Genomic DNA, 27,787 nt, shown 5'->3' with positions numbered 1-27,787 from the left:
ACACACTGCAATCACATAATTACCCAGAGCCCAGGTTACACAATAAGGTCTGTCCGGTCCGATGCGTGTCGCTGTCCCCACAACAGCTTCGTCAGGGAAGACTATCTGTTAATCTTATGCATGTATTTGTATTCTGCGCTTCTGTTTTTACTCTCCTAATTTACAGTGTTTTAGGTGCATAGTAGCACCCGGTTTATTCACTGTGTAATACTAAGTGTGGTGTTAATGACCGAAAAACCCACAATGGTGACAGAAATAATTTGAATCTGACAAAAGTAACAATAAATCAAAAATCTATGAAAATGAACAAATGAAAGTCAGACATTACTTTTGAAAAATGCTTCAATAGAATTTTACTTTAAAGTCTCAAAAATTATGCAAAAATAATTGATGCTGACTAGCGGCAAAGCCCAGTCACTCCAAATATTGATTTGATTTATATTTCTCTTTTTGTTTGCTCACTTTCCATTTTGGTAGTTGAAAAAAAAAAACAATTAACAATTCTACAGTGTCTCCTGTAGGGATTTGCTCTGGTAGGCAGTGGCAGGGCCACAGTAATGAGGCAACACACAGGCTTAGAGTTCTACTTCAGTGGTTTAATGTCACTTTAAAACAGCTGGTTAACAGAAAGTAATGGAAAAACACAAATATACTCCAGCTTGGAGAACCACTGGTCCCAGACTCACCCTTGCATGGGACGGTCTTGACTAAGCGGCTGCCAGGTCAGCGGCATCTGCCAGGTGCCATTCCCAGGGTTATTTGGAGTCTTGCTGCTAAAGCTCTGCAGCACGGGTAGTCCAGCAAACAAATTAAGGCTAAATCCAGCCAAGTTCCTGTATCTTACACACACATTCACCGTGTGCCAAATACCAACCTCCATTACATAGCCCATAACCCCACCCACAGGTGAGGTAGACATCACATGAGCTGATCACGTGACCATGACATTATCGCAGGTCCTTGTCTTTATTGAAAATCTCGGCCAAACTTTAACCTGCTGGGAGAAATGTATCTCCTATCCAGCAAAACACCCTTTGCTGTACCACATACCTCCCTCCTTTGTTCAACCCCAGGGTTGTTGGACACATAGCATACAGTGAACTCTGGACAGGGCATCTGCGTTCCACTGCAGTCTGCCTGCCCGATGTTCTACAGAAAATTTAAAATTTTGCAGGGACAGGAACCACCTGGTGACTCGGGCATTCCTCTCCTTAGCTTGACTCATCCATATAAGAGGTGAATGATCTGTCACCAAACGAAATGTTCTCCCCAGCAAATAACAGTGCAATGACTCAAGTGCCCACTTAATGGCCAGGAGCTCTCTCTCCACAATACTGTACCTGGTTTAAGCTGGGGTAAGCTTCCGGCATAGGAAACTAACGGGATGCTCTTCCCCGTTAACCTCCTGAGACAGCACGGCACCGAGCCCTATCTCAGAGGCATCAATCTGCACAACAAACTCTCTTTTGAAATTGAGTGTGATCAGAACTGGTGTACCACACAGTACCAATTTTAATTTTACAAAGGCTTCCTCTGATCATTCCGGTGGACCATCACAAACTTCCTCCCTTTCAAGCTGTTTGTTAAAGGCGCAGACAGTTTTGCAAAGTTGGGAATATACTGCCTGTAATATCCCACTAAACCTAAAAAGGCTTTTACCTGTTTTGTTGTGAGGGGACGGGGCCAGTTCTGGATTGCCTCCACTTTGTTTACTTGGGGTTTGAGGACTCCTTTCCCAATCAATGACGTATTCCAAGTACCGAGCTTCCTCCAACCCTATGGAACACTTCTTTAGGTTGGCAGTTAGCCCTGCTTGTCGCAGAGAATCTATCACCCCCTGTACTTTTGGTAAGTGACTTTCCCAGTCTTTACTGTACACCACAATATCGTCTAGATAGGCTGAGGCATAGCGGCGATGGGGACGGAGAACAATAAACATTAACCGCTGGAACGTTGCTGGCGTGATGCAACCCAAAGGATAATACTTTATACTGGAACAGCCCCTCGGGTGTTACAAAAGCCGTTTTTTTAATCGCCGCCTCTGTTAGGGGTACCTGCTAATATCCTTTTGTGAGGTCAAGGGTTGAAAAATTCTGTGCCTGCCCAAACCGCTCTTTCAACTCATCGACCCGGGGCATGGGGTAGGCATCAAATTTTGAAATTTCATTTACTTTTCCAAAGTCATTACAGAACCTTAGCGTCCCATCAGGCTTGGGTAATAGGACTATTGGGCTGGCCCACTCACTTTGGGACTCTTAAATGACCTTTAATTGCAGCATAGTTTTTACCTCCTCTGAGATGGCTTTTCGCCGGGCCTCAGGCACCCAATATGGCTTTAGCCAGACTTTGGCCTGTGGCTCCATGACAAGGTCATTTTGGATTAGAGAGGTGCGTCCAGGGAGCTCCGAATAAACATCTGTATTTCAGCTAACAAACTCCCAGACCTCCTGAACCTGTCTAGGAGACAAAGTATCTGCGATTTTGACTACGGAGAGGGTTTCTCCTAACTCCCCCAGAGGTAATGGAGCCTTCTCCACCTGAAATGCAGGCAGCGGACTATCCCCACCAAGGTGGTCTCTATGTTTCCATGGTTTAAGCAAATTAACGTGATAAACCTGCTCTGCCTTTCTCCGTCCTGGTTGGTGTACCATGTAGTCTACTGGCCCCACCTTCTCTATAATCTCGTAGGGTCCCTGCCACCTTGCAAGAAATTTGCTATCTACTGTAGGCACAAGTACCAACACCCGCTCCCCAGAGCTAAAAGTTCGTACCCGAGCCTCCCGGTTATAGACCCGACTCTGCGACCATTGTGCTGCCTCCATATGTTCCTGGAGTAATGGCTAGACTGTCTCCATTCTTTCTTGCATTTTTGCAACACTTTTGTGGGGGGTAGGTTGGTTCTCCCAGGCCTCTTTGGCTATATCGAGTAAGCCCCTTGGATGTCTGCCATACAATAGTTCAAAGGGCGAGAACCCCGTAGATGCCTGGGGCACCTCCCACACTGCAAACAACAAATATGGCAGTAAGAGATCCCAATCCTTCCCATCTTTGGAAACTGCTTTTTTTAACATGCTCTTCAGCGTCTTATTGAATCTGTCTACCAGACCATCTGCTTGGGGATGATAGACCGATGTGCGCAATTGTTTGACATTTAACAAGCGGCAGAGTTCCTTCATAATTTTTTACATAAAGGGGGTTCCCTGGTGTATTAAAATCTCTTGAGGAATTCCCACCCGCGAAAACATACCCATGAGTTCTTTTGCTATGAGCTTAGCTGATGTGTGGTGCAGTGGAAAGGCCACAGATACCGGGTAGCATAATATAGAACTAAAAGGATGTGTTGCTGTCCCCTTGCAGACTTATTGACAGGCCCAACTAAATCCATTGCCACTCTTTCAAAAGGTACCTTTATAATTGGTAAAGGCAACAAAAGTCTCTGAAAGTTAGGCTGGGGACTAGTGACCTGGCACACTGGACAAGAATTACAGTACCGTTTAACTTCTTCATGGACACTTAGCCAGTAAAACCGCTGCAGAATTCATTCTAGGGTTTTCTTTTGGCCCAAATGCCCACCTAGTACATGCGCATGCGCTAAGTCCATTACCAGCCTACAATATGCCTGAGGTACCAGTAATTGTTCTACCATTTCCCCACGTATTTTCTTGACTCGATTCAACAAATCGCTGTTCAGCTCAAAGTCTGGCAACACTGTAGCTGCCTCAGGTTGTTAGAGTTCCCCATTGACACAGTACATTTTCCCTGGCTCGAGCCAAAGTAGGGTCTTGGCGTTGCGCTGTGTTACACCGTCCCTGCGTACTCACCCGGCCATCGCTCTCACGCCGCAGCCTCCTGCCGCCCGACATCCACGGAGGTCGCCTCTGGCAGGTGCGCGGTCGGCGGCGTCCCTGCATGCAATGCGCATGCGCCATAGGCCGCAGCCGCGCCTCCCTCCTGCTTCTTGTGCTCCGGCTATGCCTGACCGGGAAGCACCTCCCTGACCAATGGCAGACCAGACAGGAGCATATCAGGCCGCTTCCCCCTGTGGGAGGTGCCTGATTGTTGTGTTTCCAAGCAGACTGGCCTCGCTGCATCGTGTGCTCTCAGCTCCTGCAGTTCTGTTCTTGCCTGCTCTCCGCAGCAGCCTACTCCAGTCCTGCCTCCAGTGTTCCTGTTCCATCCTGCTCCAGTCCTGCCGTCCTACTCCAGTCCTGCCTCCAGTGTTCCTGTTCCATCCTACTCCAGTCCTGCCGTCCTACTCCAGTCCTGCCTCCAGTGTTCCTGTTCCGTCATCTATACTTCTGTCCCACAGTCCTACTCCGGTCCATTCTGAGCCGCCCCTCTCGGTACCGGCTACCGTGGTACTCGAACCCCTGGGCCTGCTCCTAACGGTCCCTGTATAGGGGTCGGTTCCACCTGGCAGCTCGCCCGGGGCCCCTCGGTGCCACGGTCCAGAGGGTCCACTCCTGGAGTTTCCGGCTCCAGACTACCCACGCTAACAATACAATCAGGCCATGGATCCCGCCGATACCACAGCTGCCACCCAGAAAGAGTTACTCTTCCTGCGGGAGAATCAGGGACGCATTATGTCCGTCATGAAGTCCATGGACACCCGTTTGTTGGCCCAGTCTTCAACAGGAGCTGGTTCAGCAACAAGATACCCTAGCCCATATTTTGTCTCACATGGCCTCCTTTGATAGCCGCCTGTCGGCCCTATGTTCTGCTGCCGCAGCTCTGACTCCTCCCCCTGCTCCTACAGCTCTCCCAACACCCCGCCTCGCCAAACCGCCTCGCTTCACTGGGGATCCTAAGCTCTGCAGGGGTTTCTTAAATCAGTGTAGTCTCCACTTTGAATGGTTGCCGCAGCAATATCCCTCTGACCGGGCCAAAGTAGCCTTCATTATGTCCCATCTGGAGGGAGAGGCCCTGTCCTGGTTGAATCCCCTCTGGGAACGTGACGATCCCATTGACTCGAGTCTTCCAGTTTTCTTGGATACTTTTCACAAGGTCTTCGATGAGCCGGGTCGGTTAGCTGTCCTGACTGAATCACTCTTTAATCTACATCAGGGTTCTCTCACGGTCGGTCAGTACGCTATTCGCTTTCGCACAATCTCCTCCGAGCTCGGCTGGAATAACACGGCTTTGGTAGGGGCGTTCTGGCGCGGTCTTTCAGGCAGAATAAAAGATGAACACGCAGGTCGAGAGACCCCGAACTCCTTAGAGGACCTTATTTCGCTGGCTACCCGCATTGACCTACGCTTCCAGGAGCGCGCTCGGGAGTCAGCGAGAGAGAGGAGATCCACCAGGCCAGCCCCCTTTTTCATCCGTTCTGCCAGTCCTCGGTCAGTCGAGCCCATGCACATTGACCATCTCAACTTGACCGAGTTGCGTCAGCAAGAGAGGCGGGCACAAGGTCTGTGCCTCTATTGCGTAGCTTCATCACACTATATCCGCACCTGTCCTAAGAGACAGGGAAACTCCTCCGCCTAGGTCAGGTAAGAGAGGCCTCCTTAGGCGACGATGGTTCCTCTCAACCTCTTACTATTTCTGTGCTTCTGGTTTCAGGGGAGAGACGTGGGTCCGAGGTGGCCTACGTGGATTCGGGTTCGGCAGGTAACTTCATTCGGCCAGAAGAGGTGGACAAATACCAAATTCCTGTGGTGGCCCTATCTAACCCTCTCCAGATTGCCGCGGTGGATGGCAAACCGCTACAGGTGACCGTCACCTTGGTCACTGAGGAAGTGGAGTTGCAAGTGGGTGCCTTACATTGAGAGAAGATAGCCTCTTACGTTTTGCCTAAGCTCTCCCATGCCATTCTACTCGGTCTCCCATGGTTAAGGACTCATCAGCCTGTCCTCGATTGGTCTTCTGGGGAGATACTCCGTTGGGGGCACCCGTGCCAAGCTCACTGTCTGATTCCTGTCCTCCTGGTGGCCGCTCCTCGGCCGCTCCCAGACCTTCCGGGTCTTCCTCCAGCCTACAGTTCCTACGCCGATGTCTTTGATAAGATGGAAGCGGAGGTCCTTCCTCCTCACCGGCCTTTTGACTGCCCAATTGAACTTGTTCCTGGTTCAACTCCCCCAAGGGGCAGAATCTACCCCCTGTCTCCCACTGAGACCACAGCTATGTCCGAATACGTTCGAGAGAACCTCGCCAAAGGTTTTATACGGAAATCCTCGTCACCCGCGGGAGCCGGGTTTTTCTTCGTCAAAAAGAAGGACGGAGCTCTACGGCCGTGCATTGACTATAGGGGTCTGAATGAAATTACCATTAAGAACAGGTACCCTCTTCCACTCATTCCGGAGCTGTTTTATCATCTTAGTGGAGCCCGGGTCTTCTCCATGCTGGACCTCAGAGGAGCCTATAATCTGGTCCGCATCCGGGCTGGAGACGAGTGGAAGACGGCCTTCAACACTCGAGACGGCCATTACGAGTACCTGGTCATGCCCTTTGGCCTCTGCAATGCTCCTGCGGTGTTTCAAGAGTTCGTCAATGAGATCTTCCGAGACCTCTTGTACTCCTGTGTGGTCGTATACTTGGACGACATCCTCGTCTTCTCGCTGGATATCTTGTCCCACAGAAAGAGTGTCCGCTTGGTGTTACAGCGTCTTCGGGAGAACCGCCTGTATGCGAAGATTGAGAAATGTCTCTTCGAACAGACCTCCCTGACGTTTCTGGGATACATTATCTCTGACGCTGGACTAAGGATGGATCCCGAGAAGCTGTCTGCCATTCTCAAGTGGCCTCGCCCCGTTGGAATAAGGGCAATTCAACGATTTCTCGGATTCGCCAATTATTACCAGCAATTCATCTCTCACTTTTCTGCCATCACAAGACCTATTTCTGCTCTCACCCGTAAAGGGGCTACTCCCAAGGATTGGCCTCCGGAGGCTGAAGAGGCCTTTCAGACCCTAAAACGAGCCTTCTCCACAGCTCCGGTTCTGCATCGCCCCGAGAGCAACCAACCTTTTGTACTCGAGGTTGACGCTTCCTTGACAGGTGCCGGGGCAGTATTGTCCCAGAGATCCGCCTCCGGTCGTCTGCACCCTTGTGGCTTTTTCTCGAAGGCCTTTTCTCCATCCGAGTGTAACTACTCGATCGGCGACCGGGAACTCCTGGCCATCAAGTTGGCTTTGGAGGAGTGGCGTCACCTCCTGGAAGGAGCTGTCCATCCCTTTGTCATCTTCTCGGATCACAAGAATCTGGCCTATCTCCAGTCTGCCCAGAGACTTAACCCTCGTCAGGCCAGATGGTCCTTGTTTTTCGCCCGATTTGACTTTGAGCTCTGTTTCCGTCCTGGCAACAAAAATACCAAAGCCGACGCTCTGTCCAGGGTCTTTCAGCCACACGAAACCTCGGAGGAACCCTCGCATATCATTGACCCCACTAGGATCATCACAGTGGCTCCAATGAACTGGCTTGCTCCTCCTGGCAAAACGCTTGTGCCTGAGAACCTCAAGCGAAAAGTCCTCCTATGGGGGCACTCCTCCAAACTGGCTGGCCATGCCGGGATCAAGAAGTTCCTGGACCTTATCTCGCGTCACTATTGGTGGCCCACAATTCGCCAAGATGTACTCGATTTTGTGGCCTCTTGTCCATCCTGTGCAAAAAACAAAAGTGCCACGAAGACCTCCGTCCGGCTTGTTGCTGCCGTTACCCGTTCCTGCGGTCCCTTGGGAAAACATTGCCATGGATTTCATCACCGACCTGCCCTGTTCTTCTGGCTGCACAGTCATCTTGGTGGTGGTGGATCGTTTTTCCAAGATGGCCCACTTCGTCCCTCTGCCCGGTCTCCCCTCGGCTCCGGAGCTGGCTAAAGTCTTTGTCCACCAAATCTTCAGACTCCATGGACTACCTCAACGCATTGTGTCGGACCGAGGGGTTCAGTTTACCTCCAAGTTCTGGCGATCGCTTTGTAAGCTCATGAACATTTCCCTTGACTTCTCCTCAGCCTACCATCCACAGTCCAACGGGCAGGTGGAGCGCACCAACTAGACGTTGACTGGGTACCTACGTCATTTCTCCAACGCCCACCAGAGCGATTGGGTTGACTTACTTCCCTGGGCAGAGTTCAACAACCATGCCGGTGAGTCCTCGGCTAAGCCTCCGTTTTTCATTGTGTTCGGCAGACATCCTGGTGTTCCTCTTCCGATAACTCCTGCCTCCGAGGTACCCGCGGCCAACGCTTTGTCCTCCAAGTTTTCCAAGATCTGGGCCGAGACCAACGTGTCACTCAAGAAATCCGCTGATCGGATGAAGAATTTTGCCGACAAGAAGAGATTGGATCCTCCACCCTATCGTGTTGGGGACAAGGTCTGGCTCTTATCCAAATTCATCCGGTTGAAACTGCCTTCTTACAAGTTGGGGCCACGCTACATCGGTCCGTTTGAAATTCTTGGACGTATCAATGAAGTCGCCTACAAATTGAGGTTGCCTGCTTCGCTCCAGGTCCCGAACACCTTCCATGTCTCTCTCCTGAAACCTGTGGTCCTGAATCGCTTCCATTCCTTGCCTGATTCCGGTCCTCAGCCGGTGGGTGCCGATGATGTCTTTGAAGTGGAGGACATTATCGCCATGAAGAAGGTTAGAGGTAGGACATTTTTCCTTGTTGACTGGAAGGGCTTTGGTCCTGAGGAGAGATCCTGGGAGCCTCGGGAGAATATCAATGCTCCCCGTATCCTCAAGAGATTTCTTGCTAATGTCCGGGGAGGGCGGCTTAGGGGAGGGGGTACTGTTACACCGTCCCTGCGTACTCACCCGGCCATCGCTCTCACGCCACAGCCTCCTGCCGCCCGACATCCACGGAGGTCGCCTCTGGCAGGTGCGCGGTCGGCGGCGTCCCTGCATGCAATGCGCATGCGCCATAGGCCGTGGCCACGCCTCCCTCCTGCTTCTTGTGCCCGGCTATGCCCTGACCCGGAAGCACCTCCCTGACCAATGGCAGACCAGACAGGAGCATATCAGGCCACTTCCCCCTGTGGGAGGTGCCTGATTGTTGTGTTTCCAAGCACACTGGCCTCGCTGCATCGTGTGCTCTCAGCTCCTGCAGTTCTGTTCTTGTCTGCTCTCCGCAGCAGCCTACTCCAGTCCTGCCTCCAGTGTTCCTGTTCCATCCTGCTCCAGTCCTGCCGTCCTACTCCAGTCCTGCCTCCAGTGTTCCTGTTCCATTCTACTCCAGTCCTGCCGTCCTGCTCCAGTCCTGCCTCCAGTGTTCCTGTTCCGTCATCTATACTTCTGTCCCACAGTCCTACTCCGGTCCATTCTGAGCCGCCCCTCTCGGTACCGGCTACCATGGTACTCGAACCCCTGGGCCTGCTCCTAACGGTCCCTGTATAGGGGTCGGTTCCACCTGGCAGCTCGCCCGGGGCCCCTCGGTGCCACGGTCCAGAGGGTCCACTCCTGGAGTTTCCGGCTCCAGACTACCCACGCTAACACGCTGTACCAAAATTGTTACCTGATACATTTAAGTCTGATAATTCAGGTCCCGGCGGCAAGTCTTCCACCTCTCCAGCCAATACTTCTATGGGAGAATTCTTCCCCACCTCCACTGAAGGGAAGGTTACCCCTATCGCCAGCACTTCTTTCTCTGGGCCACCATGTTCATGCCCTACTTCTGGAGAATGTAACCTGGTTGCCTCTGGTGCCAGCAGTTGCTCAGTGGGTGGGACGACAGTTGGCCAAAGCACAGAAAATAGAGGAAAGTCTCTTCCAATTATCAATTGATAATGCAAATTAATCACAACCCCCACCTCGTGGCACTGCCTCCCCGCTGGTGTGTTTATCACCACTAGTGCGGTGGGATAGTCTTTTAAGTCCCCATGTATACACAACACCCCAATTTTCCGACCAGTGTACTCGCTGGTTTGTACCCGGCTGGTTCGTACCAGGGTTACTAGACTCCCTGAGTACAGTAGGGCCATAGCTGGGGTGCCCTCCACTTCAACCTTACACAAATGTTCCATATTGGGACACTTCGGGGTGCCCATTGCACACATCGGTTCAGCATAGTGAGACTGGTGGTACTCAAAGTTTGTGTCCATGGGCTCAGCCACGTGAGGGCAATCAGCTGTCATATGACCTGGTTCCTGGCACGGCCAGCAGATTATGGGGCGCCTTTCTTCCCCAGATAAGTCCTGAGCGACTTTCCTGGGCTCTGCTCGCCGAGCGAGGGATGGAGACTTGGGGAACCTTCCTGTTACCTTCCGGGGAGTCCCTCCCTGTAGCTCTTTAGTAGCCCCATTTCTTTCTATGAGGTCTAGCATCTGAAGGGCATTAGTAGGGGATGCCTGTCCGACCCATTTTTGGAGGGAGTTGGGAAAAGCTCTCCAAAATTTATCAGTCACTATGCAGTCCAGCATGGCCATGGGAGACAGTACCTCAGGCTGCAACCATTTTTGTAACAGGTGCACCAGGTCGTCATACTGGGACCGAGCTGGCTTGAAGGGGGTAAACTCCCACTGGTATACCCGCTGGGCCCGAACTAACTCATTTACCCCAAGACGTGCCAGTTTCTCACCCTTGACGATCGTGTAATCCGCCCTTTGCTCAGTGGGTAGGTCCTGATATGCTTTCAACGGTCCTGGAGCCAGAAACGGAGTGATGATTTCTGCCCACTGGTCCCGGGGTAGTTTCTCCCTCTCGGCCACTCCTTCGAACATCTCCAGGTACGTCTCAACATCGTCAGACTTCTCCATTTTGGGAACCGCTGTACGAACCGCTTTCCGGACATCATGGATTCCCCGTGAATTTCCTGTTGTCTGTGCTGTCGTGATATGCTGTATCAGCAGCCGATTGGTTTCTTGCTGCTGTTAATTAAATATCAGCTGCTGCTGTGTAGCCTCTTGCTGCTGTCGCATTGCCTCCTGCTGCTGCTGCATAGCCTGCTGCTGCTGTCACATGGCCTCCATAAGCATTTTTACCGTGGTCTCCATTTCTGGAAAGTTCCCCAGCTAGGTCTGCACCACTCTTTTCACCCAGGACATAAGCTGGAGTAACGAGCAAAAAATAAGCAAAAAACAGTCCAGCCTCACTGCGTTTGCCCGCATTCGAGCCACCAATTGTAGGGATTTGCTCTGGTAGGCAATGAAAGGGGCACAGGCAGCGTCGGACTGGAACACCTTGGGCCCACCAGAGAAAATCATTCTTGGGGCCCACTATGTAGCTGCATAGAGTTAAATACCAGACCACCAATTATGCGGTAAAACACGCTAATATCCGGGTATAATATAAGGTTGTACATGTCTTAATTATGTAGCAGGAGTTGGGGTAGCCCCCTCATAGAATATAAAGCAGCCCCCTCACATAGTATAATGCAGCCATCTCATAGAATATAATGCAGCCATCTCATAGAATATAATACTGCCCCCCTCATAGGGTATAATACTGCCCCCCTCATAGGGAATAATGCACCCCCTCATAGGGTATAATGCACCCCCTCATAGGGTATAATGCACCCCCTCATAGGGTTTAATACTGCCCCCCTCATAGGGTATAATACTGCCCCCCTCATAGGGAATAATACTGCCCCCCTCATAGGGAATAATACTGCCCCCCTCATAGGGAATAATGCTGCCCCCTCATAGGGTATAATACTGCCCCCCTCATAGGGAATAATGCACCCCCTCATAGGGTATAATGCACCCCCTCATAGGGTATAATACTGCCCCCCTCATAGGGTATAATACTGCCCCCCTCATAGGGAATAATACTGCCCCCTCATAGGGAATAATGCACCCCCTCATAGGCAATAATGCACCCCCTCATAGGGTATAATACTGCCCCCCTCATAGGGAATAATGCACCCCCTCATAGGGTATAATACTGCCCCCCTCATAGGTTATAATGCACCCCCTCATAGGGAATAATGCTGCCCCCCTCATAGGGTATAATACTGCCCCCCTCATAGGGTATAATGCTGCCCCCTCATAGGGTATAATGCTGCCCTCCTCATAGGGTATAATACTGCCCCCCTCATAGGGTATAATACTGCCCCCCTCATAGGGTATAATGCACCCCCTCATAGGGAATAATGCTGCCCTCCTCATAGGGTATAATGCTGCCTCCTCATAGGGTATAATGCTGCCCCCTCATAGGGTATAATGCTGCCCCCTCATAGGGTATAATGCTGCCCCCTCATAGGGTATAATACTGCCCCCCTCATAGGGTATAATACTGCCCCCCTCATAGGGTATAATGCTATACAGATATATAGATATAGAGTTAGATAGATATAGATAGAAAGATAGATGTAGAAATAGATAGATATAGAGATAGATAGTAGATAATGGATAGAAAGTAGATAATGGATAGATATAGATAGAAAGATTCATAGAGATAGATATAAAGATAGATATAGAAAGAAATATAGATAGATAGATAGATAGATCGATAGATAGATATAGAGATAGATAGCTATGGATAGAAAGATATAGAGATAGATAGATATATAGATAGAGATAGATAATAGATAGAGATATACAGATATAATAATAATAATATAGACATATATAGATAGATATAGAGATGAATATATATATAGATAGATGGCTATAAATAAAAATAGATATAGAGATATATATAGAGATAGATATAGAGATAATAGATATAGAGATAGATAGATATAGAGACAAATAGATATAGAAAGATAGATATAGAGATAGATATAGAGATAATAGCTAGATATAGAGATATGTATAGAGATAGATAGATATAGAGTTAGAAAGATAGATAGATAGAGATAGCTAGATAGATAGATGGATAGATAGATATAGATAATAGAGATAATAGATAGATATAATAGATATAGAGATGGATATAGAGATAGATGGATAGATCAATAGATAGATAGATAAAGAGAGAGAGATGGAGATAGAGATAGAGATAGATAATGAGATATAGAGATAGATATAGAGATATAGTGTTAGATAGAAAGATAGATATAGAGATAGATAGATATAGAGATAGATATGGATATGGATATAGAGATAACAGATATAGAGAGATAGATAGATATAGATAGATAGATAGATATAGAGATAGATAGATAGATATAGAGATAATATATAGATAGATATAGAGATAATATATAGATAGCTATAGAGAGAGAGAGATAGAGATAGATATAGAGAGAAACAGATATAGATATAGAGATAGATAGGTAGATAGATATAGAGATAATAGATAGATAGATATAGATATAAAGATAGAGACAGAGAGAGCGGTAGATAGAGAGAGATAGAGAGAGAGAGAGATATAGAGAGAGATAGATACAGAGATCGATAAATAGATAGAGAGATAGATATAGATATAGATAATAGATAGAGATAGATAGATAAAGATAGATAATAAATATAGAGATAACAGATAGATATAGAGATAGAGTAAGATAGAAAGATATAGAGATAGGTAGATATAGATAATAGAGATAGCTAGATAGATAGACATAATAGATAGATATAGATAGATATAGAGATAGATAGAAAGATAGATATAGAGATAGATGTAGAGATAGAAAGATAGATATAGAGATAGAGCGATAGATAGAGATAGATATATATAATAGATAGAGATAAATAGATAGATAGATAAAGATAGATAGATATAGAGATAGATATAGAGATAGAAAGATAGATAGATATACAGAGAGATAGATATAGAGATAGAGATAAATAGATAGATAGATATAGAGAGAGATATAGAGAGAAATAGATATAGATATAGAGATAATAGATATATATAGAGATAGATAGATATAGATATAGAGAGAGATAGATACAGAGAAAAGATATAGAGATAAATAGATAGAGAAAGATAGATAGATATATAGATATAGAGATAGAAAGATAGATAGATAGATATACAGAGAGATAGATATAGAGATAGATAGAGATATATAGATAGATAGCTATAGAGATAGATATAGAGAGAAATAGATATAGATATAGAGATAGATATATAGATATAGAGATAGATATAGAGATAGATATAGATATAGATATAGAGATAGAGCGATAGATAGCGAGAGATATAGATATAGAGATAGATAGATAGATACAGAGAAAAGATATAGAGATAGATAACGGATAAATAGATAGATAGGTATAGAGATAGATAGATATTAGATATATATATATATATATATATAGATAAAGATAGATATAGATGGTAGCTAGATAGATAATAAATATAGAGATAATAGAGATAGATAGAGTAAGATAGATAGATATAGAGATAGATAGATAGACATAATAGATAGATATAGAGATATATATATATATATATAGAAAGATATAGAGATAGATAGATATAGAGATAGATGTAGGGATAGAAAGATAGATATAAAGATAGAGCGATAGATAGAGATAGATATAGAAATAGATAGATATAGATAATAGATAGAGATAGATATAGATAGATATAGATAATAGATAGAAAGATAGATAAAAGAGAGATAGAGAGAGAGAGATATATAGAGATATATAGAGATAGATAGATAGAGAGAGACAGATAGAGAGAGCGAGAGAGATATAAAAACAAAACAAAACACAATACTCACCTCTCCTCCTCGCTCCCACGCTGATCCCGGCTTCAGTGTCAGGAGCTGCCCCCTCTGCCAGACACACAGCGGGTGCGCGATGTAGTGACGTCATCGCGCACTGGCTGTGAGCCAGGAGCAGAGAGGACTGAGGGCGGCGCCGGCCCTGATTTACAGCTGTAGTCTGCAGAGCAGCTTACTGGGCTGGGGGCGGGGCCTCTGGGGGGTCGAGACCTGAAATGATATTCACTGCTTCGCAGTGAATATTCATTTCTCTTTAGCAGCGGGGACAGGGGCTCCTGCCTCCTGACACCCGCTGCTGCTCCGCTGGCAGGGGCCCCCATAGCAGCTGCATGGTGTGGGACACACCACTGGCTGGGGGCCCCTGGAGCAGCGGGGGCCCTAGGCAACTGCTGGCCCTGTATGCCAGCAGGTGCCAGGGCCCACCAGATGCCAGGGCCCACCGGAGAATCCTCCGGTTCTCCGGTGGGCCAGTCCGACGCTGGGCACAGGCTTAGAGTCCAAATTCAGTGGTTTAATGTCACTTCAAAACAGCAGGTTAACAGAAAGTAAAGGAAAAGCACAAATCTACTCCAGCTTGGAGAACCACTGGTCCCAGATTCACCCTTGCATGGGACAGGCTTAACTAAGCGGCTGCCAGGTCAGCGGCATCCGCCAGGTGCTATTCCCAGGGTTATTTGGAGTCTTGCTGCTAAAGCTCTGCAGCACGGGTAGTCCAGCAAACAAATTCAGGCTAACTCCAGCCAAGTTCCTGTATCTTCCACACACACTCACCGAGTGCCAAATACCAACCTCCATTACATAACCCCACCCACAGGTGAGGTAGACGTCACATGGGCTGATCACGTGACCATGACATCATCGCAGGTCCTTGTCTTTAGGGAAAATCCCAGCCAAACTTTAACCTACTGGGAGAAATATATCTCCCATCCAGCAAAACACCCTTTGCTGTACCACAGTCCGTAAAGTCATGGTGCACTTTTGACCAGTCACAGGAAAGTATACACGATCCCTGGATCTGACGCCCTTAGACTTTTACTTTTGGGGTTATGTGAAGCAATATGTGTACATTGAATGTATCAAGGACATTAATCACTTAAAACAGAGAATCACAGACGTTATTCACTGTTACACCAGACGTCCTTACCCGTGTGTGGCAAGAACTTCACTATCGTTTGGATGTGTGTAGGGCAACAAATGGAGCCCACATCGAACTGCACTGAGTAGGTATGAAACTGGGAGAGTTTTTCTTTTATTTGGAGCAGATTTCACATTTCTATCGTTTTTTGTTGCTTTCCAGTGACCGGTCAAAAGTGCACCATGACTTCACGGACACGCTGTATTTTTTTAAATAATCTTTTCTTTTCAGCATCTTTTCCATACCTGCCTAACTATTGCACAGTACTGTGTGTACATATGTATATACTGTACATACGGCCAATGTTGTTGCTCAGTGAGAAGTCATTGACAGATTGTTGTTTTCTGTTTCCTGTTTTCAGTTAATGAAGATGTTGTTTGAGTGCTCTGAGGAACGCATTGATCTTGAATTGATTTCTTTCTGCATAAATCTAGCAGCAAATAAAAGAAACTCTCAGTTAATATGCGAAGGTAAGTATGACTGATCCAGATGTAGGAAGTTTGTGTTCTGTCACTAAGACACATCCAGCAATGTGTGTAATCTGCACAAAATTCTGCAGTATGATCATTGCCAGTGTTCCTGTATTAAGGGAATCTAATGCTGAACTCACAGTAAAGAGGGCTAAGCATAAAATTTAGTTTAGCAGTGCTTGTATTTGTGTTGAGTAGAGATAGGCGAACCCCTGGATGTTTAAATAAAAGTTTGGTTCGGGTACCAGATTGGTACCCGGACCTTATTCAGATGAATGGTGGGCCAGAACATCCATTGTTTCCCACGCTGTCATCTGCGCGACGTCACAGGAAACATCGGTGGCTCTGATCCGGTGGTAAGCTCTTTACTATCAGGCAGAGCGCTCCTGTTCCCACCCTGTCAGATGACAGCAAATGAGTCAGCAGCTCTGGCCAGCCTGTTAAAAGGTTACCCCCAGTCACAGTAGTCAATTGATGAGAGTACTACTCATCATCCTACACCTGCTCTCACTGATCGCAACAAGACCAGGTGAGGCTGATAAGAGTATTCATCAGCCAGCGCCTAAATAAATATTTTAAAAAAATGGCATTGGTTCCCCTCTATTTTTGATAACCAGCGCAAGTAAAGCTGACAGCTGCGGGCTGCAACCCCAAGCTGTCAGCTTTATATTGATTGATTATCAAAAATAGAGGTGTCCCCACACTGTATTTTTAATTATTTAAATAAATAATTTTAAAAAAGCAGCATGAGGTCCCTTCCATTTTTGACAACCACCCAAGCTAAAGCAGACGGCTGGGGGCTGGTAGTCTCAGTCTGGGAAGGGCCATAGCTATTGTCTCTTCCCAGCCTAAAAGTAGCATTCACCCCAGAAAAGGCGTATCTATTGGATGCGCCAATTCTGTCGCTTTGCCCGGCTTTTCCCACTTGCCCTAGTGCAGTGGCTAGTGGGTTAATTGTTGTGAGGTTAGTCTCAGCTGTTTTATGCCTGCTGACATCAAGCCCACAAGTTAGCAATGGACAGTCAACTATAAGATGCCACAATTACTAACCCCATCTAATATATAATAGCCAATCGCCTCGTCACAGCTTCGGGCGATTGTGTCGCTATCCCACAATCCACCGCGGCCGGAACTACGCCAACCATCATATTGGAACACCCAAGTTATGGGTATTCCGATATGGCGGCCGGGATTCAATGAGCGGCATGGGATTCAAGTCCCCCACCCTGCCGGCTGAGCCAATGAGCGTTGCCATGCGGGATTTGAATCCCTCGCCAAGCCGCGCGACACCGCTCATTGGCTGAGCGCCCTGGCCTCAGCCAATGAGCGGCACGGGATTCAAATCCCCCGCCAAAGCCGTACAGCTCCGCTCATTGGCTGAGCCGACTAAGGCTTCGCGGGGGATTCAGATTCCGTGTGGCACCACTCTTTGGCTCAGCCGGCAGGTTGGGGGATTACTTACATACTTACCTGACCGGGAGGAGCGTTGCTGCGGCGCTTCTCTTCTCACCGGAGACCGGGGCAGGAGTGAGGTGTCGGAATCGTGCATGCGCATAACGCTATCCGGCGCCATTTTATTGAAGACACATTTGCAGTGTGCCTTCAGCAATATGGCGCCGGACAGCGCGGTATGGGCATGCGCGTACTCCGGCGCTCCTCCCCCGGCCTCCGGCAGAACAGGACAGCGCTGGAGCACAGGGAAGAAAGGTGAGTATAAATGTTTTTTTTTTTGTATGTGTGCAGTTTAATAGGGGTGAGAGGACCATACATATCAGGATAGTAGGGTGAGAAGACCATGCATACCAGGATAGGGGGGTGAGAGGACCATGCATACCAGGATAGGGAGGTGAGAGGACCATGCTTACCAGGATAGGGGGTGAGAGGACCATGTATACCACGATAGGGGGTGAGGGTAGCATGCATACCAGGATAGGGGGGGTGAGGGGTAGCTTGCATACCAGGATAGGGGGTGAGAGGACCATGCATACCAGGATAAGGGAGTGAGAGGACCAAACATACCAGGATAGGGGGGTGAGAGGACCATGCATACCAGGATAGGGGGGTGAGAGGACCGTGCATACCAGGATAGGGGTGAGAGGGCCATGCATACCAGGAAAGGGGGGTGAGGGGACCATGCATATCAGGATAGGGGGGTGAGAGGACCATGCATACCAGGATAGGGGGTGAGAGGACCATGCATACAGGATAGGGGGGTGAGAGGGCCATGCATGCATTTAAATCCCGCGCGCCAGTGGCATTCAGCCAATGAGTGGTTCCGCATGGCTTTGGCGGGGGATTCAAATCCCGCGTGGCACCGCTTATCAGCTGAGCCGCCTGCCAGCGGATGTTCATTTCACTGCACTCCCGATGCAATAGTATCAAGCCTATTTCTAGTAGTAAGATAAAGATACAGCAAGAATAAAGTCCTTTATTTGAAATCAAACTCCCCCCTTCTTTTACCAATTTATTTAAAAAAAATAAATAAAAATAAAAGACTAAATTTATACTGACTTATCCAACGGGAAGATAATCTACCAATGCCCATGTACAAGACAAAAAAAATAAAACACCATATTCCTCACCTGTCTGACAAGAAGATAATCCATATCTGTCCCACGACGATTCGGATGATTTGAAGGCCAGTCACATCAGTGATGCGACTGCTCTCCACGCTTGCCGTAACATACTGACCAGATCATGAGAAGCGCTGCCTGCCTCTGACCGGTGGTGACGTCATTGAGGTCACAAGCAGGCAGTAACAGTATTTACAGACTACTGTAGGCTCTACCGCAAAGTTGGGAAATGGAAATCAGCGGGAGGTATCACTCACTGAGTGATACCTCCCATTATTAACCTTTAACCTGTGGTCATCCTGTCGACCAGTGTCTGTGCAGCAGCTGTTACATGCCGTTCATGTTTTGCCATTGAGCAACTCAGTAAGGTGCGTGTATCTCACTTTTTCCCGACACCCTATTGTTATTGGATAAAGACCTATTGCGCTTTTTTCTTCCCAGTTTTTTCCTGTTAAATTTGGGAAATGTTTAATTCTCAACCAGTTTTTTAATTCTTTACAAGTGTACGTAAACCATTTAAAAAACAGTCATTCTGTAATTCAGGCCCAGAGCGCAGGCGGCTTGAGTCACGGGCAGCGTCCTTATTCCAGGCATTTGTGTTGTACTGTAAAATGCTGCAGCTTTTTATAACAATTATTTTTTTTTATTTTCTCAATTAGACATGAAAATTGCAGTCAGAAAAATTAAACCATAGTGCAAATGCAGAAATAAAGACCAATCATAGTTCAGTAACACCCCAGCTCCCTAGCATTCATGCCTATCTGTTACAGCCATTCTTTGTTGTCTTTATTACAAAATATAGGAAAGCTAGGCTGGACACACTCAAATTATTCGTTCTAACAATGTCAACATTGTGCGATATTTCCTACGCATTGCTGTATAGCTGTTTGATGCTTATTTTTCCATTTAACATAAAGGAATGACTCTGTCCTGTAACATTGAAATTGATGCCAGACCTGAAATATCTAGCCATGTGGACCACTTTTCATATTCACCATATACTCCTCTTCGCATAATGAAGTTAACCTTTTTAATTCCCTTTTAACAGGTGGTGAGGGTTGTAGAAATGATACAGCTTTTTAAAGATAATGGAATTTCCAAGAAAGCTGGGTCCGGGGAGTCCTATTCTTTGGGCAGGGCCACACCAGCTTTGCCCTTCCTGGGACAGCTAGATTGACTCGTCTCTTCTTATTTGTTGCCGAGGAGGGTGAAAATGGTATCCTTGGTTCTGACACTGTTTGGGATACCCTAATGGGTGAAACTGCATAGTTTGTTCCAAAAGAAACTTGCCACAATCTACATCTCAGTTTCCTATGGCAAAATCCTAAAGGGGTTGTCTTTAAAAGACAATCTTAAAGGGGTTGTCCAGTCTAAAACTACAAGTCCTATTCAGAATGTGGCCAGTTGTGTTCAAAACGCATACTTGTGGGGCATGTCCTGGCCATGCAGGAGAGAGGAAGCTGAAAACAGAGGCTCCTGCTCTGGGCCACTTTGAGGCCATATAACAAGCAGCCGCTGCGCTGGAGAGAGACCCACATGTCACCTAAGAAGAGGGGAACACAGCCCACGCAGAACCCGGGCGGTGCAGCAGCTCCTTCTGCTGATATAACACTCTTTCTCCACAGTGCGGGAAAGCAGGCTCCTGGACTGACCCCGGGCAAGATGGCGACCGCAGGCAGCGTGGGGACCGGCCCTGGCGCGCACATGAGAGAGGGGACGGAGAGGCCAGCGGAGACTGTGTCAGAGCAACTGCAGGGAGCACAGAGGCCCGATCAAAACCTAATTGAGACTGCAGCAGGTACCAACCCTATCCCCAGCGCCACTCAGAGGGATGATACAGCACCTCTGCAGGGGGTTACAGCCTCCCAGATAGCTCCGGGTGTAAAGGAGAACGGAGGAAGCTGGAGAGAGCATGGAGGGAAAGAAGATAAGGCAGCACAGCGGGGAGGGGAATCCCCATCAGGAGAGGACATTGAAACGGAAACCCAGAGTATAGGAACTAAGGACAGAGAGGGATCACCACAGGCTGAGTGGTATATACATAAGCCTGACACTTCTGGGCCCCCCTGTCCAGCGCCTTTGATCAATAACCAGCCATTAAATGCATATGCAAATTCTTGGACACCCCGTGAGGGAGATGAGGGGTGTGAGGCACATACACTTCCCATGTCTATCAACGTTATGCAGCCTGATGTTAGTATCCCTTTATCTGTAAGAAGAGATGTGCAAGCTCCCTCAGAAATATATCCATACTCAACAAGTTCACTCTGGTACAGCAGATAGGGGTGGGCAACCTGAAGGAGTATGGGATGACTTCAAGGCCCGTATTGCCGCTATCCCTTCAAGGGAAGAATTTGAAAGTTTTATTAGTCGGCTGGAAGCTTCCTTTAAAGCTGAGACGGCGGCTATCAGAATTGAGGTCCGCCACCTTAATGACCGGGTTACTGAATCTGAATCTGTCACTGACAACATTTCAAGGCGTATAGCCGCAGTGGAAAAGCATGTTGCAGACCAGGCGTCTCATGTTGAACTTGCACTAGATCTCATGGAGGATTTGGACACTGAAGTGTCTTTCTCAAGATCAGTCATTGAGAAAGACACTTCATAGTGTCGATACGCGTGGGTTTGGGGGTCCCATACAATTTAACCATTGGTCTGCTTGTCCTCAGAAACCAGGTGATTTCATGTTAGGGAAAGGGGCTATGTTGTCCCTATTTTCTTGTATTTGATTTAGTGGTAACATGTTGAGAATTTGATGCATACACATGGCGTTTATTTTGCCTGTGTATCCCTTATGCCATCACAGTGTTTCCCTATAGGACTTGATATGTTGATATTCTGGTATATTTGTATTAACACCATGATATTATGACAATGAATAAGATTGGGATTGTTAACCTGTGGTGTTAGATTCCAGATATTGAAATTCAGTAGATATTTGTTATTTGATTAAATGGTTAATTCTGGGGCCCACAGTATTTAACTGTCTATTAGCATGACCCATTGTTTTTGTTTGTCTATGTGTGTCTGTGAGTTCAGACATTTTAATTGTTTTTAAACTAAGTGTTTGCTTGTTGTGTTCACTATAATAAAATTTGATTCTTGATTATATTAGTGTGTGGTGATCCCTATTTATGTGCATATACTTTTCTCTTTTATTTGTTACAATATTCTAATTATAGAATCACAGTTGTTATATGTTAATAATTAGCAGGCCTCGGGGTCTGGGGTGGCTCTCTGTTGTTTGGAAAGGACACACACCACTTGGGCATCCGCACGCTGCAGGCAGGTGTGGAAATTAACATAGCCCACCTAAACTTAGAACTGCTTGAGTTCTAATTATTTTGGTTGCATCGGTGCAATACATATTTCTACTTTTGAAACCTCTTTCCTCTAATATCTTTGCTCTCTCTTTGACTTCCTCTCTTTATCTTACTAATCTCTTTTCTCTTTACCCTTCTTTCCCACCCCTACCTACCCCATCCCCACCACAGCACCATTGAAAGTATACAGCTTTACAAGAGTGACCTGAGAACCGTCTAATACTCAACTGTATAACAATGAGCTCATTAACAATTTGTACCATGAATGTAAAAGGGTTTAATTTACCCCAAAAGAGATCTCAGATCCTATATGGATTACATAAACAAAGGGCTCACATAGCCTTAATTCAGGAGACACATTTCAAAACAGCCTCAGTTCCTACTTTGGTAAATAGGTATTATCCAACATGGATTCACAGCACCAACCCCAACTCTAGATCAAAAGGGGTATCTATAGGGATCCACAAGAACTTATCTCATGTAACCTTGGATTCCAAGGTTGACCCAGGTGGTAGATACATCTTTTTGAAAGTAAAAATTGGAGCCACAGTCTTAACAATTGTTAATTGGTATCTCCCAAATAGAAACCAGTCTGCCGTTTGCCGAACTCTCCTGCTTCAACTTGCCGATTTTGCAGAAGGAACGGTCATTATAGGTGGTGACTTTAGCTTTGTCCTAGACCCCTCTGTGGATTCCTCCTCTGGAAAAGGTACTGTCTCATGTAAAAAATTGCGCTCGGTTGGGAAACTCCTCCACACTCTCCAGCTTGGGGACGTATGGCGAATATTGCATCCACAGGATAGGGACTACACGTATTTTTCTTTGGTTCATAACTCCTATAGTCGAATTGACTTTTTTTTAGTCAGTCATACAGCATTGGAATGGAGTCCCAGCATTGAAATTGGCGACATTTTCCTGTGAGACCATGCTCCCGTATTTCTATCTTTAGAGGTACCGGATCTGGCACGCAAAACATGGTCATGGAGGCTTAATGAGCAGTTGTTAAGGGATAACTTCTGTCTCATGGAGTTAAAGAAGGATATTGACAATTTTGTGCATACCCACTCATGCGACACTACACCACAACCAGTTAAATGGGAGGCGTTAAAATGTATATTAAGAGGCACCCTGATAAAGCATGGGTCCCGTATTAAAAAAGATAGGGCAGAACAAATACGGGATCTATATACCCAGATCCATAAATTAGAGTAGAGACGACACATAAACAGTCGCTGTCACAGGTGGTTAAAACGGACCTTGTACAGAAACGAATGGTGCTTAAAAAACTCCTGGACCAAAAATATGCACAACAATTAGAGAAATCTAAGAATTATTTTTATAAATTCGCCAACAAATGTGGACGACCCCTTGCTCGCATGCTCCACCCCAGAACAAACTGTACCCATATCCCTAAAATTAGAACGGGGAAGGATCAGATGACTCATAAGCCCTCCGAGATACTTGAAGTATTTAGGAATTATTACCATAACCTGTACAATATTAAAGGCAAATTTGTAGACATGAAACCAGATGAATTGATTAAGAAAGTTAGGGATTATGTATGGTCCACTGCACTTCCTACTCTATCAGAAGATATGATTATGACCTTAGAGGCGGACTTCACTGAGGAGGAACTAGTGGAGGCTATTAAAGCAACGCCACTTTCAAAGTGTCTTGGGCCAGATGGCTTTACGCCAGCTTTTTAAAAAACCCTACGGGAGGTACTAACGCCTCACATGCTTAGCACGTTCAATTCTATAGAGGAAGGTGTGGACTTGACACCCCAGTCCCTAGATGCTCACATTAGCATAATTCCCAAAGCGGGAAAAGACCCAACCATGGCCCCCAATTATCGACCTATTTCCTTATTGAACGTGGACGTGAAGATTTACTCAAAAGTTTTAGCGAACCGGTTGTCGCAGTTCCTTCCTTCTATCATCAATCTTGATCAAGTGGGCTTTGTTAAAAATAGAGAGGCCAGAGACAATACAATCAAAACATTACTTCTGATGAATAAAGCCAAAAACAGGAAATTACCGGTCTGCCTGTTGTCAGTTGATGCCGAAAAGGCATTTGACAGAGTTCATTGGGGCTTTATGAGGGAGGCGCTGCGGCAGATCGGAATGGGTCCGCGATTCATGTCTAAAGTCTTTACTTTGTATTCAACACCTTCTGCAAGAGTCAGGGTCAATGGGGTGTTATCAGACTCCTTCAGTATTGGTAACGGGACAAGGCAGGGGTGTCCACTATCCCCGCTCTTATGTCATCATAATGGAGCATCTAGCAGTGGCCATACGGAATAACAGTGATATATATGGTATCCAAATAGGCAAAACGCAACATAAAACGGCACTATTTGCTGATGACTTATTAATGCATGTGTCCAGACCCCACACTTCCTTTCCAAGTATTTTGAGGGAATTTGAGAAATTTGGTGCCCTAAGCAATTTTAAAGTCAATTATTCAAAGTCAGAGGCCATGAACATATCTCTCTCCTCAGGAGAAGTACACCAGCTTAAAGCTAACTTCCCTTTTCGATGGAAGGAGGATTTCATTAAATATCTAGGGATATGTATCCCAACTGATTTGGCGAAGCTTAGCTCCTACAACCACTTTGCGCTACTTTCACAGGTAGAGGAGCAGTTGGCTTCCTATAAGTCATTAAAATTGTCATGGTGGGGGAGAATCAATGTAGTACGTATGGATATCCTTCCAGGGTTCCTATACGTATTCCAAACAGCCCCTGTCCATCTTCCTGGGAGCTTCTTTACAAAACTTAACGCAGTTATAACTAGGTTTGTGTGGGGTGGACTGAGACCAAGAATAAAACTGAAGATTTTGATGGCGCCAAGGGGAAATGGAGGTGCGGGTTTGCCTGATTTTAAGACCTACTTCCGGGCTACAGCGTTTGTCCGACTGCTTGATTGGCAGTTCAGATCAAATGTTAAAAAATGGGTGGGGGTCGAGCAGGAGGGCTTGGGGATACCTTTGCATCACCTTCCCTGGATTGATCCAATAACTACTGGAAAGTTGGGACCAGAAGCGGAGATCACTTTAGCTACCTTAAGGACTTGGCATACATTCAGACGCACTTACATACCTAAGGGCACTCTTAGCCCATTAGCGCCTCTTTCTTGTAATCCTGACTTTCCACCGGGCATGAACAGGTGGGCGTTCCTGGGCTGGACGAGTGTGGAGGGGATCCGATTGGGACAGATACTATCAAATGGGAATATCCCTACCCTTACCGAGCTTCGTCAGAGGGCGCCTTTCTTACAGGTGAATTGGCTTGAGTTTGCACAACTTAGATCGTTTCTTTCATCGGCAACTTATCCATGCAGAGTTCGCTCTACTCCTTGCTCGCTTGAAAGGTTGTTCCTTGCTAGCTCGCCGCCGGCACACGCAATATCCGTGCTCTATCAGAATATGATTTTAGAAACAAAAAAGGAAAAATTTTCTTACCAACTAGCTTGGGAGAGAGAGTTGGGTAGAGAATATACAGAGGAGGACTGGAAGGGGAGCTTCTTTTGTACTCACTTCATGTCATCCCCATGTGTAGCGCAGGAAAGAAATTATAATGTCCTAACAAGGTGGTATTATTGTCCAAGCCAGCTTAGCAAAATTTCCTCTTCATATTCTGATAAGTGTTGGCGCTGCGACGCAGAGACAGGAACCATGCTACATATCTGGTGGGATTGCGGGAAGATACGCGGTTTCTGGGATAAAGTTTTCAGAAATTATACGTTGATTACCGGTATAACTATTGTGGGGACCCCTGAGGTGGCGCTACTGTCTATGCTCCCAGGCTCTCCGAACCACATTAAAAAAGACAACTTAAGGTTTTGCGTAGCCGCGGCTCGTGCAATTATCCCGAGGCTCTGGAAAACGACAGAACAACCATCTATACGAGATTGGTATGAGGAACTATCTATGATCTTTCGCATGGAAGAGCTGGCAGCTGAATGCTTTAACACACAAGATAAATTCAATGTGACTTGGTGTGAATGGATTGTATTCCGTAATTCCCCTAACTTCCAGAGGTTGTTCATTTGAAGCCACATAGGTTAAAAGGTGGTGTGGGATTTCCCCTTGCCCCAATCCCATCCCCACCCCCCCATCCACTCTCTCTTTTCGTCCCCCCTTTCTCTTCCCCCTTCCCTTATTCCTCCAATTTTCTCTCTTCTCCTTCTTTCGTCAATTCTAACTTTTCTTATACCAACCTTTTTTCTTCTTTTCCCTTCCTTTCTTATATATATTGTTTCTATACTATCAAATATAGGTAAGATAGGTAATTCTGGACCCGCTCGTCTAGATTACATGAGAAGTTCAATACTAATTCTATTCTATAAGCTTACTAATAGCAAATATACTAGATATGCTTATCCATTTATGTGGTTCACTAAAACAAGAACAAATATATGGATACTAGTATTAATATTAATGGAAACACAGAAGGGTCATGTCAATATGAAAAAGAGGATCTTGAACTGGTACGATGTAATGTAATGCTTCTTCTTTATACTTTTACTAGTTGTATATCATATTTCTTTGAATATGAACATTTAATGTTTGGCTTGTTTATACCCTTAAAGGTACTTATAGTGCTAACGGTACTTATTGTATATGATTATTGTACCTTCTGTAATTTAAAATACAAAACTCAATAAATAAGAGATTTAACAAAAAAAAAAAAAACGCATACTTGTGGTCACATAACATCACTTGTGGTCCTTTCCGACGTCAGCACATGACCGGCACTCCCGATGCCGGCACTGGAGAATCCTCCCAGCATGCAGTCACTCTTTGTAACTACAGACTTGACAGCCTCCTTAATAGGAAACAATGAGTCCAGCTTATCTAATCCTGGAATTTATTATTATTATTATACATTTATATAGCGCCATTTAGTCCATGGTGCTTTACAGGGAAAAGGGGAAATATAGACAAGTACAATAAACATGTGCAAGACAAGGGACACACAAGTACAGAAGGAGAGAGGACCCTGCCCGCGAGGGCTCACAGTCTACAGGGATGGGTGTGGATACACTAGGAGAGGGTATAGCTGGTTGTGCGGTGGTTCAGTAGACTGAGGATCATTGCAGGCTGTAGGCTTGTCGGAACAGGTGGGTCTTCCGGTTCTTCTTGAAGGTTTCCATTGGTGAGAGTCTGATGTGTTGCGGCAGAGAGTTCCAGAGTATGGGGGGAAGCATGGGAGAAGTCTAGTATGCGGTTGTGGGAAGAAGAGATGAGGGGGGGAGTAGAGAAGGAGATACTGAGAGGATCGAAGGTTGCATGCGGGTAGGTACCGGGAGACCATATTACAGATGTATGGAGGAGACAGGTTTTGGATGGCTTTGTATGTCATGGTTAGGGTTTTGAACTGGAGCCTCTGGACAATAGTAAGCCAGTGAAGGGCCTCGCATCGGGGGGAGGCTGGGGAATAGCGGGGAGACAGGTGGATTAGTTGTGCAGCAGAGTGTAGGATAGACTGGAGTGGTGCCAGAGAGTAGGCGGTTGCAGTAGTCGAGGCGGGAGATAAGGGCGTGCACTAGTGTTTTTGTGGTTTCATGGTTGAGGAATGCGCGGATCCGGGAAGTATTTTTGAGTTTGAGGCGGCAGGAGGAGGCAAGGGCTTGGATATGTGATTTGAAAGAGAGGGCAGAGTCGAGGATCACCCCAAGGCACCGAGCGTGCGGGACTGGGGAATGAGAGCAGCCATTGACATTGATGGA

At 46.4% G+C, this 27,787-nt stretch overlaps 1 protein-coding gene across 3 annotated transcripts in view; it reads left to right on the top strand.

Annotated features, from left to right (window-relative positions):
* The window catches only part of KIFAP3 (kinesin associated protein 3), a 687,730-nt gene that overhangs the window by 431,709 nt on the left and 228,234 nt on the right, over positions 1-27,787 (top strand). For all 3 annotated transcript variants that reach the window (XM_073558012.1, XM_073558011.1, XM_073558010.1), the window contains exon 12: positions 16,051-16,159. In XM_073558012.1, the coding sequence (XP_073414113.1) occupies positions 16,051-16,159 (109 nt within the window). The remainder of the gene's footprint in view (positions 1-16,050; positions 16,160-27,787) is intronic.

The sequence above is a fragment of the Dendrobates tinctorius genome, unplaced genomic scaffold, assembly GCF_039654945.1.
Source record: "Dendrobates tinctorius isolate UK_male_01 unplaced genomic scaffold, ASM3965494v1 ptg000012l, whole genome shotgun sequence".
NCBI classification, from domain to species: domain Eukaryota; kingdom Metazoa; phylum Chordata; class Amphibia; order Anura; family Dendrobatidae; genus Dendrobates; species Dendrobates tinctorius.
The sequence above is the reverse complement of the archived record's forward strand: the minus strand, read 5'-3'. Positions and strand labels throughout refer to the sequence as shown.